This window comes from Mycteria americana, chromosome 11, assembly GCF_035582795.1.
Source record: "Mycteria americana isolate JAX WOST 10 ecotype Jacksonville Zoo and Gardens chromosome 11, USCA_MyAme_1.0, whole genome shotgun sequence".
Lineage (NCBI taxonomy): Eukaryota > Metazoa > Chordata > Aves > Ciconiiformes > Ciconiidae > Mycteria > Mycteria americana.
Window position 1 is genome coordinate 14,530,812 of NC_134375.1, and position 17,497 is coordinate 14,548,308.

Here is a 17,497-nt window from a genome sequence, read left to right on the forward strand (position 1 = left end):
TCTTTTGCTGCAGATAATGTAGAAGATTAGTTAAATTTTAGGTCAGTTTTTACCTGAGTCCTGAAGAAAATGATCCTGTTTCTCCTTCACTAGCACATTAAATTCAGCTTTGTTCTTGTATTATCTTCCATACTCATTGATCAGAGCTAATGAGATTTTAATGGAGTTATTTATTGGTTCTACCTCTTACTATAAAAATGTGTAAGAAACTAAGCACATGAAACTGTTGAATGGTGCTGTTCGTGTTTATCTCACTGGCTGTTAATTGTATGACCTATTCTGTGATTCTTTCAGATCTCATAAGCCAGGTAGGGTTATGATGAGCTAACCAGCTAATAAAGGCTGGAAAGGGTGATTTAGTAAATGTTGCATATTCATCTTTCTGTTTAACTGATACAATAAGGAGTTTTGTGGCTAGAGGTGCCATTTTTGAAGGGAGGGATGTAAAATAGGTTTTAGACTTTCCTGTTCGTTAGGAACCTGTAGTATTTTCTGTGCTTTTCTGAATGAGTGCCTTTTGTTTCCATGGAAGGGTTGCCCTTTGGTTCAAGTGCTGTGTGTATTTTCTTTTCCACTTCATGCCTCAAACTTCAGGGTAGAATCGTTATGCTTTAACTTTTAGCCATGTTTCACTGTAGAGAATGGTTGTGTTCCCAGAGCTGGATGAAATAAAATCTATGCATGGTTTCCCCAAGCTTGTGGGGAATTGGGGTAAAGGAGTTTATAAGGTACTTTGCAGTAAAAACAGTGTAAAGTTAGGTTCATTTTTATAGTCTGTACTACAGCAGTGTGTGTACAGATAGGCAAAGTGGTTGTCACTGTCTGTTAAAAGTTACTAAGACTATGGGCTTTCTGCTATGAATTTATTTCAGAACTTGATTTGGAGTATTTTTGTTCACTGATTCTGAGCCTGCTTTTTCAAAACTATTTCACTGTGATTGGAGGTCATTGACTAGTGTATAACTTGAAACAGTCATTAGCATTCACCTTGACAGTGAAATAAAGAATGGTGAAATATGGTGTCACATATAAAAAGGTGTAACTGAGTCTTAGTCTCTTATCTCCAAGCAGATTTTGAGGCTCATGTTCTTTTGTAACCCATGACTTTTTAAAGAGTAGTTTTGGCAAATGGATGGTGTGTTTAGTGTAATGAGTTTCTTATTGTTGCAGGTAAATATCCATTTGTAAGGATTATTTTCCTGAACTGGAGGATTTTTTTGTTATCTACTCTCATTGTTTGACCATTTATGCTTTTTTGTGCATGTTGACTTTAGACGTTTCTACATTAATGAAGTCTGCTTTTGCATTCAATGTCATCATCATTATTGTTTCTATGTTTTACCAGTTGGGGTTGGTCAAACCTAGGCTCTTTTATGTCTTGCCTATTTTATTAAAATCAGATTGTCTTTCAAGCCTGTATCATAACAATTAAATCATTATATTATTTTTTTCTTTCTAGCTGTTTGAAATTGTATGTCAGGTGTGGAGGGATGTTTGACTTTGTTAGTTGCCTTTCTGAAGGAAGCATGCTACTGTTGGTCTAAAGCCCTGAAGTTTAAGTTATGTTAGGGTAATTCAAGAGTGTGTGTGTCTCTCCCACTCCACCCCTGGGTGTCAGAATATGCTGTTCCAGTGACTTATGGAACAGAATATGCTGTTCACTGGAACAGAATATGCTGTTCCAGTGACTGCTGTTCCAGTTCCAGCATTGTCTAACAGGGTGAGCTCAATTACCAGCTTCAAGAGACTTTCCCAAAGATCACCAGTTTAGTTGCTCAAGCGGCTGTGCAGGACTAGATAGAAGCTGACATCTGAATTTTAGATTGAAGAACAATTTATTTTCTTCTCAAGTATATATAAGAATAGTTGGATGCTTTGTCAGCTGTGTCATTCTTGTATGAGCTTACTTTCTTATCTTGATATCATGTTTGGCTGTAACTTGTGGAGCCTTCTGCTTCGAGGGAGCTTAAGCAGTAGACTTACTGCCATAGGGATATTAATTTTCATCAAGATCATGACAGAGTTCCTGTGGGAAGTTAATATTGGCATTATCAAGGGACTGAACGTTGAACAATGTCTCTTCATACCCCATGTGTCTGGACAGATAAGGCTTGGGCTGGAAGACAGTGATGGATGGAATCCAGCAGGAACCACTCTGGGCAGGGGAAAAATAAGATGATCTGAAGGGTCTGGAGAGTCTGGCCCTTTTGCAGGTGCCCTTTTGTTAACCAGTGACAGTCCATGCAGAAATGTCAGTTACGTCCTATTGTAGCCTGTCCTCAACAAGTCTTGTGGCAAGGCAGAAAATTCATTTATTTTATTTAAACTAGCCCTTATAGTTTAAGTGACATTTCAGTGTCTTGCAGATACTAAATTTACACATCGTCTGTATCTGAACTGCTGAGACTCTACTTTGGGATAATATCTGGTGATGCCTGAGATAATATTAACTCTATAATTGTCTTAATACTTACACTGCCTCTGGCTAAAAGAATAATTGTAGGAGATTGTAAGCAATGCTGCCAGGTATGTAATTTGGAACACATTTGAAGTGGTGATACTCTTGGCTGGTTGTATTGCTTGTTATCTTATCTGTTTTATCTAAGAAAGAGGGTGTCTGAAACTTTCTCTCATAACTCTTGAGTTTTGCCAGGCCTTGTTGAGAAACGTAGTTTAAATATAGACTGACGCTTTCTCCTTAAACTTGGTAGCTTCTCATCCAGTAAATGTATAAAACTAAGGCAGTTGGGAATACCTTGTGATCCAGCAGACAAAGTCTTTTGCTTAATGCAACAGCTTTACTATTAGATGGATCCTATGCGTCCAGAGCTCCTGTTGAGTGGAGATAAGTTAAATAACTGCCCTTTTTATATTTGTCAGCCCTGCTGACTGGCACAGCATGCTGCTAGTTTGTATTTGAATGCATCTAAAGGAATTGTAGGCCTACCAGGGGATGACAGCTTGGCAATGAGACAGGCCCATTTTCATATTTGGTGGAACCTACGACACTGCAAAGGCACGTCTGCACTTGAAGTATCTACTGTTTCTTTGAGACTTGTTTATCTTGCCTGTAAGGCTTAAAGATAATTAAAGTGTTTTACATTTAAAACAGGGCTTGTCAGCCCTGTAGAGCCAAGTTAGAGCATTGCTAGCATGGAGGACTGATTGCCATTGTAACACAGTGAATAGGCCCTAACCACATTTGAACAACATAATATAACAAGGTTTTAGTTGGTTCCAAGATTAGTTAGGTTCCAGCTTGGTTCCAAGACCAGTTAGGTCACATTCAAACACGAGGCTGGTAACCAAAGCTGCTGTCAATGTTTTTGATATACAGGTTCCCAGGCTTTGTTGCTTTTGTGTTGTGCTTGGGCAAGAACAGCTCAATCTGCCGTGACAGCACTTGTGCACTGTACACTGACTTGATTGTGATTGAGCAGGGGTAGATAATAAGAAAATTCTGTTGCCTTATAGTTGTGTTTTGCCATGTCTTACACCTCGTTTACACTGTGTACTTCAGAAAAGTGGATGTTTGTATACATCTGTGAAATGCAAAGCCAAGCTTATGAGGCAGTAGAAATAATCCTTCTATTGTTTACAAAAACAAAAGCAAGCTAGAGCTTGTGCCTGTACAAGAAAAGTCCCTTTTCATTCCCTAGTGAAATGTTACTGACTCCTGCTTTGAAAGGCTGTGCTGCCAATTTGACTATTTACTCCCATGTTTGCAAATACTCTGCACAGTGTTTTAGATCTGTAACTCCCATGCCGTGGTAGAGTATGCAGTGCCACCCGTCATACAGAATGAGGAGCAGAATGCTGATTTTCATATTTCCAAGTTGAGTTGTTTGGGTGTTTTGGGGTTTTGTTGTTGTTGTTGTTTTGTTTTAACATAACTAAACTGCTAAAGCAAGCAAGAGAATTGGATGTAAGGCAAGTACCAGGCAGATGGAAAGGCCTGGCCCATAAACACATTTTCTTTAAATATTTTCCTTTTGTAGTGTCGTTTCTGATTGACGGACATAGTATACAGAAGCATAATTACTTATTTTTATTTTAACATTTGGGAAAAATTAGAGGATTTTGTGGCTGGATGTATCCCCCAAGTCTTGCATTTATTTCTTACTTTCTGTGGCTAGATTGATTTTTGTCTTTCCTTCCAGCTTATGTTAAATCTTCCTTGGAAACAATCAAATCCCTAATGTATGTCTTCTATGAGACCTTTTTCTAGTAGCTCCATGTTCTGGAGATAACAGCTATCTTGATTCATCCGATCCTAGTGCCCCCTTTACTCCTTGGAACAGAAGGTAGAGCTGGAGCTTGTAGGAGCATTAGTCTTTAACTGGAGAAGTTGTGTCCTGCTTCTCTCCCAGCCCGGCTGCTGCTTGTGTCTTGGCACTGCAATCAGTCCCCATCCCCATCACTTCTCTTCATGCTGCCACAGGTGGGCTTTGCTGTAAACCTGTAATGATTTCCCTTTCCTCTTGCCATAATCCCCTTTTTCTTTTCCCCTTGTTTTAGCCATCTCCCTTTATTTGCTAAATTTCCTTTAATTCTTTGTTCTTTTCACCCCAGTTTTACCCTTTTATAATCTGAGACCTGTGGAACAAGATTTTTTCCTTCTTCTAGCACATGGAGAAACTCTCCTGCTGCCTTGACAAGGATTACAGTAGTTCTGTCTTGAAATTTTAATTCCAGACTACATGGACAAGACCTGAGATGCCTCTGTTGTTATCTGTTCCTCAAAGCTATACATGAAACAAAACATGCATCTGATCAGTTTAACCTGTAATTAAACATTTTCCTTAAGCAACTGACATCTTGATAACTAATAATTATCATGTGTAGCACCTTTAAAGCCTATTATGCATGTTTATGTAAGAACACTATTATCATAATAATAAGATATCATTACCGCAAATGTGCATACTGAATGAGCATGTCTTAAAGTAATCATGCAATTCCATTAATCATACTTGAAAAATTAAAGTATTTGCTGTCTAATCTCTAAAACACTACTCAAAAGATTTTTGGAAACAGCAGGACCTGTTTACTACATGTCTCTAATACATGATATCTCATTTCTGGTGTCTCATTTTTTGTTTCCTGAATTGTTGCTTATCTTTCAGCTAGGGAAATCATTAGCTCAGAGACCCACAGTCTCTGTGGTCCATTGAAAGCATTTCCATGCTCTGATTTTTATGCTGTTTGTCTTGTTTTTTGTCCAGGGAGTGCTGCCGCCTTTTCTTAAGGCTGATGTGAAATGCACTCCTGAAACTCAGTTCTCCTTGAAATTAAATAATTGCCTTAAACAAGATGGACTGGTAGTGAATTGTAATTCTGTTAGTCCATTGCACAGGGGGAGAAAAAAAAAAAAGCTGTTCTTCAGGTGCTCTTTTTTTTTTTTTTCTTTTAATAGAAGATTTGAAGGTTGAGGAGTAGAGTTGTGTGCTTTTATGTATAAAGTTGTCAAGAGCATGACGGTTTGAGTTTGTTTCTCATGTTGAAATGTTGAGCTCTGTAGACTTTTTTTTTTTTTTGGAAGAGACTCGATGACTAGAGTGAAAGTTGGGAGGAAACATTTAGCCTACTAAGAAATCTGAGTAACTGAAAAGACACTTTTTCATGCTGTTTAAACCCAGTTTAAATCAAATACCTGATGTGGCTAAGAGCTAAAAAAGCAGTAAAATAATCTTCTAGGTTTTTTAATGATTTATTAGAAGATTCCTTTTGTGGTTGGCCTAATGTGATCTTTGGGGCACCGATGGTGCAGAGAGAAAGAAGGTTGTGCAGGTCTTGCATGAAGTCCCCACCCCTTCTGCTTTCCTGAAACGTGCTGGTTGGTAGTTCATGGGTTGTGTCCTTGTGCATGGTGTTGGCAATCACACCACTCTATGGGACCACTATGTGAGAGAGCTGAAGGAAGGCAGTTGTAGAGGTTAAGAGGATAGATGGAATTGTTGGCCTTTTGCAGGCATTTACTCATCCAAGCAGAGTATCCATTTGTGCTGTTATTGTTAGAAGGGAAGAGCAGGCTGTTTAATCAATGGCTTCTTTTCTGTAATCCTTTGTAAAGATAAAAAACATGTCCTCTCTCAGTAGTTCTATCAAAACTTTTGGGGAAAAAGGACTAAACGTGAAACTTGAAGCCACAGTTGTTTTATAAAATCAGTTCTTATCATTATCCCATAGTGCATTTTGATTACTCAGGAGGAATTAACCCAAGGTTTTCAGACTAAGAATGCCTTTTGCAGTTTTACAGTTGTCCAGTAGGACAGGCGTTTGTCTGTAGCTGTCAGGCACCAGCCTTTTCATTCATTCTCTTTGAACTGATTGATAAACATGCGTTTGTGTATAGAGTGATCAAATACTTGCTGCTTTAGCGAGGCCATTCATTTATCTGGCAGTAGTACCACATCTAATTTAGTAACATAATGTGTGTTGAGTCAAATGTGTATTTTCTCCTTTAACACTTGGCATTAAGTAATCTGGAGCACAGTGAAGTATTTATTAATGCCACGAAGTACATGGTGCCATACATCTCTTTAATACTCGATTCAGTTATGTGACATGTTTTTGTATCTAAGGTGTTAACTGCATTATAAAAGAATAGTAAAAGAGGAAGAGAGGATTTTAAGGGAGTGATTTCAAGTACTAAGAGTATCTAGCAGAAAAATATGCATGAAAAGTTAGAACAGCAGAGACAGGGAAAAGGCAAAAAATACATATAGGATTGGGAAACAAAGTGACAGGCATGATAGAAGAGCTGTGAGGACAAACAGGACTTTCAGAATTGATTTTCTATCTATAATGGCAACAGTAAAACAGGTAGGTGAGACTGAGGTAGCTGGAGCTGAAGATGTATCACCAGAGGAAATCGTTGTGCCTACAGTTAGTTGCTCATGGCTGTCAATGAAATTAAAAGGAACTACATATAAAATGGGTACAAAACAATGTTCTCTGTCACAATGCATATTTAGCTTTTTGGAGCTCATCGTATTCTTGTGGACAGTCAGGCAATAAGACAGGAAAAAGGATTGTACCTTCATATTATTAACAACTCTTAACAGGGGAAGGGGGCACATGCACACACATACATGTGTATAGTTAGAAGGAAGGAAAGAGACTGTTTCAAAAGCAAAGCAAAATGCTTTCTGAACGGGACAAACTCTTGTGACTTGGGGTATAAAACCAGCTTCTCACCAGTGTGTTCAGGAAACAGATTCCCCTGCAAGCCAGTTATTCTGTTACCACCTACCTGCAAGGCTTCATGAACCTTTCTGTGTATCGCTTGGCTCTTCTTCTTTCTTTTTACCTGTGGAGCAGGGAGAATGCTTTCTTTGTTCCCAATTAGGTTGGTAATTTCTCAAATCCTCCATAACTTTTCAAGGAAAATTCAAGTTCTTGACAAAATAAAATGGAAATATATCACCAAAATGAACAAATTAGAATAGTGTTAAGTAAGCAGCTTTTTAAAACTTGGTACTCGTGTTTATATTGGAGGCCGCCAGGATAATTTTGTGGTTTAATTCTTAGCTTTAGATTTTAAAATCCTAGAAATATAAATTGTTCTCTGTGCTTCAGTTACTTCTGGAAAACACTTATTTCTTAGTTTTCTAGTCTATGGGTTGAACTAAGGAAGTTCAATATGTTTTATATTCCAAGTTCAGCTTTTAAATGTTGCACTGTCTCTGTAAAATGTGTAAGAAGCTGCATTGAATTTCCCTTCCCCCACTTTTAAATACAATTCCTTTAGGAGCAAAAAAAATTGAAGCGTCTATGTTATACTGAGTAATTATGCCCCCTGGGAAATAGAATATAAAGATCTTTAAAATCATTCAACTGAGAGAACAAGCACTTTAACTTCTGCCTCGCAGGAGTCATGTATTACATTATCAGCTACTTGCTCCAGTGTCAGTGTGTCATGCCTTGCAGGTTAGCAGGTTTGGCAGAGGAAATGAAACCCAGTCAGTTACTGCAGGATTTATAGTAGACCTGCTGTGGCAGGAAGTGGTGAAAAGTTGATTGATAGTCTGAGGCAAAACTCTACAACAAGAAACAGGATGTATGTTTGTTGTTTTGTACCTGTTTTTCTCCTCTGCCCTCCACCCCTCCTTTTCAAGGCACTCTCTTACTTTTTGTTCTCTCTATTTATAAATCCATGATGCACTTTTCTGGTAAAGTATGTGCTGACTTCAAAACACTTGAGGACATGGATACGGCTGTACCAAAGAATTGAAGCTGACGTAGCGTGCCTGCTTTATTAGAGGGGTTTATCTAAATGGTCCTGATATTTTTGTTGAATTATATTTCAGCTGAGTTACAAATGGAAGGTAAAGCACATCTACAGACAGTGTATTGAACATCTCCTCCTATCATGGGTGCACCGAGCTAGCTGCAACAGGAGGATAATATATCACTGAGATGGACCTGATCAGCTATGCTCTATTGGTTCATCTGCATTTAACAGACATACCTGGAAGGGTAGTAAAAGAAAATTATTTTGCTGCATATGAACTTAATCCAGCAAGCCACATAACTGCAGAGTTCACTGCTAAAGACAGCAATCCTGAAAAGGGTTGTTGTGAAATCTGTGTTTTCCTTTACTGTGCACTGCTGAAACATCAAAGAAGCAGTATCTTTTCTGAAAATGTCACTGAAGACTTTCAGTGGGATATTGTCTAGCCTTGTGGGAAAAGTTACCCAAAATAATAGTAATTGTGAATACTTTTGATTTTTTTTTCCCCCTATAGCATCTACTTTTACAATCATAATTGAAAAAGAAAGTTGTTTGCAAACTAAGCAAATAGTAGAAATGTTTAAGATTTGTGTTTTTGTTATCAAATGGGAAAGTTCTGTTTGTAAAGTTAAATAACATAACTTATTCTTTGTTAAAGGTCAAAAAAGTTGGCTGCACTCTCTGAATCCTTGCAGAAAACCACACTCACTAAGTCCCACATAGGATTTGAACTAGAAGAGCTGGAAGCAGCAGCAGTGCTGGTACAAGAGGAAGAGAGCATGTTAAAAGCTGCTGGCACAGTTTCCAAGCAACAGCTGCCTTCCTCTGAGTCGGAGACAAGTGACTCTGAAGAATCAAGCAGTACTTCATCATCTGAGACAGAAGGCTCTGATTCAGATGAGCGAGAGTCCTCAACCAGTGAAGATGGGAAAATAAATTCTTTACAAGGCACGCTTCGAGAGGAGAGGACAGCTCCACTTATTGACTGTAATGGATTAAGGCAGGGCACAAACACTTCGACGGCTGAGGTTAGTGATGAAAAATCAAAGGTTTCTTTGCAATCTACATCTGTTCCTGGAAAATTGGTAGAAGAATTAGAAAAGCAAATGCACGCTGCAATTAGACTTTCAGAACAGCCTGAAGGATTGGCTACTGCAAGCTGTGTTTTACAGGAACAAGAAGAAAACTGTGTATCTGAACCTGACAGATTTTCAAAAGATACTACTAGGAGGGGAAATTTCTTGGAGGTGTCTTCAAAGACAAACCCATTGCTTTTTCTTTGCAGCACAAATGAAGATGAATACTAAAGGACCATGTTAGAACACAGTGTGACCCACTAGCAACACAGCTCATTGCTATAATGAGGTGTTCCCAAGGCTATCCTGAGCTGCAGAAAGAAGTTGATATTTTTCTTCTTTGTGTTGACAGTTTGGAGGACAAGACTGCTTTGAAAAGAATTGATATGACTGTATGATAGATACCCTCATAGTTAGATTTTTATTTTTCTTCTCTGATTCAACAGAGTCTCAGATTTGATCTCTACATGTGGGAATGTGTAATTTCAGTAAACTTCTAGAAACAGTTTTCATTAAGCTTATTTGGTAGTGGAATGATGTCCTAATGATTTCATCAGATTTCAACTGAAATGAGTTGTAGCATCATTTTAGTTATTTTTAGCTGTTGGGATTTACTTGAAAAATATACTCATTATGTTTGTATAAACTTGTTTATGACATTTTGCTGCATTTTTTAAATTTTAAAATGCTTTGTAGCTAACCACTTAAAAAATAATGGTTATAACTTTAAAAGTCTAAATAGTGCTGACAACTTACTTTTAAATATAGAAATATTGTCTATTTTTTGTACAAAATAAAGGAAATTTATCATCAGTGCAAGATAGAAGGGTTATAGCTTATATTTCTGCAGTTCTTATGTGAGTTATTTCAACAGTTTTGTCATGTATTTATTCTTTTGTGCTGTTTTTGAAATGTTTCCACATGTGGACACTACTGTTGCTCTTTAAAGAACAGAAATCCTAATTATTTCTTATTTCTTTCTGCATATGCTCTTAATATCACCACAGTCATGTTAACCAAAATGAAGAAACAACATGGTACAGTGGTCTTGAGTATAGAACTGAAAGCAAACCTGTGCTGTCTAGACCTGGCTTTGTTATTAGTCTGTCACATAGCTTTGACCAACTCATTTGCTCCTGTTTGTCTTTATAATGTTAAAATAATCCAATCAGTCAGTATATTTCGTGCTAATTTCTGTTAATTGTAGCTAGGTTCTTGAAATCAGGTGGCTACTGCAAATTATATGCTGCTATTCAATCTCTACAAAAGGATTTGGGAGGGAGGCAGGATGGGACATGGACCACCAGGTTTGGTTCAGCAGTCTGACAAAACAGGAGCACCTGATTCATGCCTCTGGAGGAGCAAGCTGTGATTACTTTTCAACCTTTTTACTATTAAAAAGTGTATAAAAATCCTAAGCTTAAAGACTTATTCTTCACCAATGCTACACCCTGCTGGAAATCAGCAGGCTAGCTCTGTTCCTGTGCTGACTCCTGTTCAGTAAGAACTGCAACCCTGATCTGCCAATATTTTTTATGTTCTTAAATACCTACCAGTCTCTGTGTTCTGTTCCCCAGGGGAGGAACCTTTCCCATCTTGCATGTCAGTGAGCACTTACTCTTCTAAATGCTAGCAATAAAATCTACACTGTAGCTGCAATTATGCAGCATATGTCTGAGAGAGGGGAAAAAATGCGTTTAAGAAAAAAAAGTAACCCTCCTCCCTCTCTTCCCAAATTACAGGTATGAACTCTGAAACTTCCTTTGACTGAACATGGGCTGGAGAAGGCTATATTACTATGAGTTAGGAAATACACATTGTAAAAACGGATAGGTGTTTGTCGTCAGCTTTCTTGGGGCTTTTTTTGTTTGGGTTTTTTTTGTTTTTTTTTCTTCTCCATTCTCCCATTTCATGGCAGACTGGAAAAAGGAACATTCTCCTCAACAGACCTGCTTATGTTCAAGGGCTGGCTGCCTCTTCTGGAGTGAGGACAACATCTTCGGTTAATCATTTTGTCCTTTCCTCTGTGTGCCTAAAAGCATAATTTATTTATGCCATTTTTGAGCCTTTTTCATCATGTCTGTGTGAATCCAGTTTGGGTGTAAATATCTTTAGTGTCCATACAATGTGATGCCACACTAAATGCCAGATGAGAACATGGTACACACAGAGATGTTAACGCCCAGATAACTTAGATGTCATTGATGTCCTCACCTTTGAGACCCTGCATAGCTGAGCTCTGTTTCTGCCTCCAACAACATACTGGTTCCTGCTCACTTCTGCAGGTGTGCAATGTGCTGTCTTTCCTTCTGCTTCTGCCCTCCTACTCCTCTGCACGTCTGCACCTGGGGAAACGTCCTGTGTTGTCTTGTACCCTAAGGCCCCTTCCCGGTTTTCTTCCCCTTTTTGTCCAATGTTGATGTTCATCATTGCCTGTTTGCAAACTCTGTGAAACTCTGTGGAGCTGATAATGAATTTTGATTTATATATTGATTGATAGCAATTTTATGTGATCTTTGTAGTGGTGGGGTGGGAAGTTTTTCCATATTGGGTGATAAGAATTTCACGTGTGGCTGCATTATCCAGCACGCCCAGAGTGCTCAGGATGAGTAACATCTGTATGAAAGACGCCTTGCTTCTCTAAAAAGAATACACAGAGACAGTTTTAAAAGAAAAGTGGAGCTCTGTAACCTTGTTTAGCCGAAACTGAGGCTTGCCAAGTCCGTGAACTACAAACACTTGGGAAAAACAAAAAACCCCAAGCCCCACCACAACCCCCAGCCCCTCAATCGTGTAAGCTGCTGCAGGTTCTGAAAGAAGCGAGTGAACTCCAATAAGGAGTCAAATTTATGTAGAGGAGCTATTTGGATGAATCCATAGGAATTGTTCTTATGCAGGTTTTCCAGGCTGGAAATCAGTTGATACAGGAGGAACTCAATACATGTGTAGTGTGCTCTGTTGGTTTTAAAATTCTCCTTGTTTCTAGTGCCTCTCCCTACCCCATCCACCCAAGCTTATTTGTAGCAGGGCCAATACTTTAATGCGTTTGTTGCTCATCATCGTAATCAGTCCAAAGGGAACAGAATTGCAGTGTCTGGACAAAATTCTTACTGAAAATAAGTTCGAATATGAGCTAAGCCTGAGAGGGGAAGAGCTGTGGGATTTTGCTGGAAGAGGGGAAAGCGGGTTGTCTGAGGTGTACGGAGTGCTCTGGGAGAGAGATAAAATGGAGCTGGAAATATAACTTGCGTAATGTCTTCTTGTTAATCAGTTAACTTTCTATTAGAGATCTAGGCTGTCTAAATAGAGCATCTTTGTCCCAACCTTACGTTGTGGCGGTGGTGCAGAGCTCCCCTGAAGCCAGTTAAGGTGGCCGTGGGAAGATGGCTCCAGTTCACAGCCTGACGCTTCTCTGCCGCAGCAGACTGTCATTGGGACAGCACCGACCTCCATTCTTATCCAGACCCAAACGAAGGCAAGGTCTCGTTCCCAGCCCCGTATCTTCGCAGAGATGTTTGTGACCTGTCCTTACAGGAAGCTGATCTCCCTGGGTGAGTGAACGGCAGCAGCCTGGATTCCTGCCTGAGGCCCCGGGGGAGTCTGTTCTCCATCCTCGCTGCTGCCTGGAGCGCTGCTCCTGCCAAGGATAGCAGCAGAGGGATCTGCAGGCCCTTTTTGTGCTCTTTGTGGCACGTGTGCCAGCCCTGCTGTCTTGAGCTGCCCGAGTGCGACAGCCCTGGTAAATGAGAACGAAGGCAACTCCAGTGCTCTCAAGCCTTGGCTCTGCTGCTTGGTGGGACTGAGGGGGCAACGCCATGTGCGCGTGCAGAGGGAGGGAGTCCCTTGTGGCCTGGAGTTGGCTCTGAAAGAATAAACCTTTTTTTTCCCTCCTTTTTTTCGATGGGGACTGCCACCCACAGAACATTGCCACCTTTTAATTTCTTTCCCCAAATTAAAAATTAGTGCTGAATTAATTAAATAATTGATTTCTACCACACACACACTTTTTTAAATTCCAGCCAGCTTTCTGGAAAGTCTGTAAAGGGTTTGCCCTATATCAAAAGAAGAAAGCATCGATTAGACTTGATTTACTACAGTAAATGATAAATATGGCAAAGAAATTGATTCATAGCACTGGAGTGAAGGGGCCAGGCAACCCTCTGCCGTTGACACAGCTGAATATTGTCAAAGCCTGAGCTGACTGTCTCAAGGCTGGAGAAAACAAACAGGGAAACACATGTCAAACAGATAAATAGCTTTGCTGTTTAGAGCTCTCAGTGGAGGACATTTGTCTCCCAGATAAGGAAGAATGTGCTCCAGAGCTGTGAGAAGATAAGCTGAGAGAACAAAATCAATGTGGAATTGCCATGGTCGTACTGGGGCGTTTACACACAGAGCAGGTACGGTACCCCCACCCCGCGGGCCTGCAGTGAGCAGGGTGCAGCACCCAGGGAAACGTCTCATGGGAACTTGCAAACTTATTTTCTTAAATATTTCAGCAGTGGATGATATTTACGTTGTTACAGCATACAAACAAATGGCATTAGCATCAGTTGTCTCAGCAAAACGCTAATTTAAAGTATTTTCTGAGCCTGTCATGGATCTATTTCTCTCCTTTTTAATGGTAAGTGGGCTGCAGCCTGTGGTTATGTGGGCATGATTTTGCACTGACACTATAAATCTGGGTTTGTAGTATTGTGGTACCCATAAATCATGCTATTTTTGTACTCTTAGGTTTTGGAGAAGCGACAGTACCATTTCTACAAATGCTGCATTTGGAGACCTGAATTAGATCATATCTGAAATGCGTTTGGTAATGTTGGTTTGCATTTCATTAAAAGTTGTGTCATATTCAAAAGCCACAATATAATTCAGCACAGTTGGTGGCATTTTGGAGGATGCTCGAGGACAAGAACAAAAGCTGTCTCTCTTAGGTGAGGACTAAGATGTTGGCAGAGCTCCATGAAGGACGATAGCTCTGACCCAGCAGACGGTCATTTCTGTGGGAGAAGTTTCCTTTAGTCGGGTAGTGCTGGTTAGTGATTAGCATGGAAAAGAACAGAAAGTTTCAGGTTTATAAACTAACAAATTCAGCCAGGTTACTTACTAGCCAGGTAACCTTACTAACCAGTAACGCCAGGAGCTCAGTGGCCGGTCCCTCTCTTTGCTGTTGATGTTCTGAGTGACTTCGTGAATCATTTTCCCTGGTTTCACAGAGGTACCAGGCCTGACTCAGGAAGGTCCAGAATTTGGAAAGGGAACACAAATACAGTAAAAAGGAATAAAGCTCAAATCTGATAGCGGAGACTTCTTCCTCTGCTACTGACTTGGGCTGAGCAAGGGCAAGAGGCTAAAATCTACAATTTCTTAAATATTTTTCTGTGTATCAGTATCTGAGTGTCTGACTCAAGGCTGTTGGTGCCTTGGGAGCTGTGGTTCTCATCCACACCAGCTGGAGTCACTGCTTCTCTAAACCCCTGAAAATTAGACAAACCTGGCCAAAATTAGATGCCAGAAACCTCTTAAAAAAAACCCAAAAGGATGTGTCTGAAGGCTTGGCTCTCTGTTCCACTGTGTATCGATACCTCTGTAAAACGGACCTCTTAGCCCTCTGCCCAGGGGGATCTGTGAGGCCTCATCACCACTTGAACAATACTTTGATGGTTGTCTTCTGGAAAGGTCCTGTTCTTGGGTGATCCCCGGGCATAGCCTTGCTTCAAGTCAATAAGCCAGGATAAAACCCACTGTGCGTGTGCGAGACTGTTTCTAGCACTGGAAACAGATCCCTGGTGTTTCCTCTTGGCAGGCAGATCACCTTCTTTGAAGAGCCCAGAAATGTAATAGCCTCTCTCCTTCTCATCACTGATTTGGCTTGCACCACTCTTCTCTGTGCACGACCCTGCTATCAGTGCAGAACCCCCTCCTCATGTGCAAAGCTGCTCTCGGAGGTCCCATTTCTGTACATCACTCCCCTTGTCGCCTCGCCTGTTCACCGGGCACTTGTCCGCAGCGTGCCTGCTCTTTATGTTGATATATTTTACTTCTCATGCCTCCGTTCTGCCACTCGGATATGGTGAGACCGCACCATCTCCTGCCTTTTGTAGGGTGGGAGCTGCAAGGGTTGAAGGAGGAGAGAAGCTGCTGGGCAGGGAGCACAGAGCCAGCGTTGATCTTAAAGCTGTGCCTGGGGAGTGGTGGGAGGAGAAAGTTCAGCAGCCGGGTTTGTCAGGAGAGAGCAGCTGTGTGCGCTTGGCCTCTGCCATGCAAGCCGTGGCTTTCCATGAAGGGCAGGGAGAGCTGCTGCTTGCAACAAGGATTTTGCAACCTTCAGTTGTGCTTTTCGGTCTGGAGTCAGTGGTGGGGTGAACGGCAGTAAACATCGCTCTCTCTAATTATGGATGTGTGAGAGATTTGGGAGTATAACTCATAAATGGTAATGAGATGTTTAAGGCATAAATCAACTGCATATCAAGATGAGAACAAACTCCCCTCAGCTGTACTCCAAATAGTCCAGGTAGTGACCTGATTGCGGCACCCTACCTGCCAGGCCTGTAATTACTTTTCATCTCGTGTCCGCAATTTTTGGCAATTAGGCAGAAATACCCCATTTCCTGCAGTAAATAAATTGCGATTCGTGTTTTGCCTTGATGTAACTCCTCCTCCTCTAATATGCTGCATTGTCCATTGATTTGCCTAATTATGTGTATTACAACTGCATAAGGCGCTGGGTAGCAGCAGGGGTCCGTACTGTGGAGAGGAGGAGGGTGATTGCTCCATCTGTTCCTCCGAGCTGCCGGGAGAAGCGTCGGGGAGTGAAGTGGGAAATGGAGGGAAGGAATTACCATTTAGTGCAGGTGCCTCTGGAAGGGGAATCCCACTGCCAGGTGCTGGCAGGCAGCTCTCCTGAGCTCCTCGCGTGCTTAATTACCCTATAGCGAGACTTCCCATCTCAAATTAGAGCAGGCAATTGCAACTGAAGTCTTGAAACAAAATGGGGAGTGTAGCAGCGCTTAATCTATTTCACTGTAGAGACCTGCATTTCTCATTCAGCAAGATTCATGTCCCATTCGGCCGAATTTAAAAGCAGTTACCTGGAATTAGATGATTAATTTTAAAATCTGAATGTAGAAGTGTAAAAGCAGACAAGGTCAAAGCATCTGAGCCTGCAAATCTGTGTTTCAGTGATGATATTCTAAAAAGCAAGTGCCATACTTTGTACTGTGGATTTAGGAAGAAGTTTCTTAGGACTATCGGAGCCAGAGCGGGGAGTACAGGCAGAGCACGGGGACGAGCTGTCGTTGCTTCTCAGTATTTGCTGTCCTGGACAAGTAGCTTAATGCCTCTACAGCTGCTTCTCCCTTTCACGCTGTCAGGATCGCTGATGGATCAATAGTGGCAATAGGATAACATGTTGCTCTCTCTCCTGTTGATTTCTGCTAGGCTGCTAACAACTGGAAGCAGGTAACTCCTCAGAACAGTCTATCTGTTAGTCCGACTGGAAAATACCTGAGGAAGAAAAAATGGCCAGAACGTGTCGTGTGCCATCATAACGAGTAATGCACAGGGACTGTAACGTCCTGGGAATAGCGCACGTGGAAGGGGGAAGGCTATCAAAGTTAAAGTCGTGGTGTGTATCCTTTTGCGTTTTAAATTGCCTTAGTGCTTTTTTGTGGAACAGTGCTGGGAGGAGTTACACACTGTGTGCATCTGTGCAGGTTTGATTGTGTCCACGTGGCATATCCTGGCTTTGCTGTACCTGGCAGATTACTCAGGAGTTGTTAGTCCTGTCATTAATCTAGGAGTTAAATTGTCTGAAATGATCACATAATCAAGAGTGCAATAGAAAAGTTGAGATTTTTGGTCCATCCTTCCAATCACCTTCCCACACTGCTTTATACCTGCCCTGAGTGACCGGTCTGTTTGTGTCTGGTCCCTATAGCTGGGGGTCAAGGAGTGAGCTGAACTTGCCTCTCCCTGAGATCTGGTCTAAGTTATAACACTTAATGTGCTTTTCTTCTTAGCTCTGCGGTACGTGTACCCCGCTCAGGCTTGCAAAGCAACAGCGTGCCTGCTGCTTCGGGAAACAGCAGAGGTGAAGGCACAGAAGCAGAAATGTTGGCGTGCCTGGGAGCTCGCCGTGGCACCGCGTGGGAAGGATCACCACTTCATCCACAGTGACACACCA

General features: G+C 41.1%; 1 protein-coding gene across 1 annotated transcript in view; it reads left to right on the forward strand.

The window, feature by feature from the left end:
* Positions 1 to 10,749, forward strand: part of SHQ1 (SHQ1, H/ACA ribonucleoprotein assembly factor) — a 56,247-nt gene extending 45,498 nt beyond the window's left edge. Inside the window, exon 11 of the mRNA XM_075514333.1 lies at positions 8,895 to 10,749. Coding sequence (XP_075370448.1) covers positions 8,895 to 9,543 — 649 coding nt within the window. The 3' untranslated portion in view covers positions 9,544 to 10,749. The remainder of the gene's footprint in view (positions 1 to 8,894) is intronic.
* The last annotated feature ends 6,748 nt before the right edge of the window (positions 10,750 to 17,497 follow it).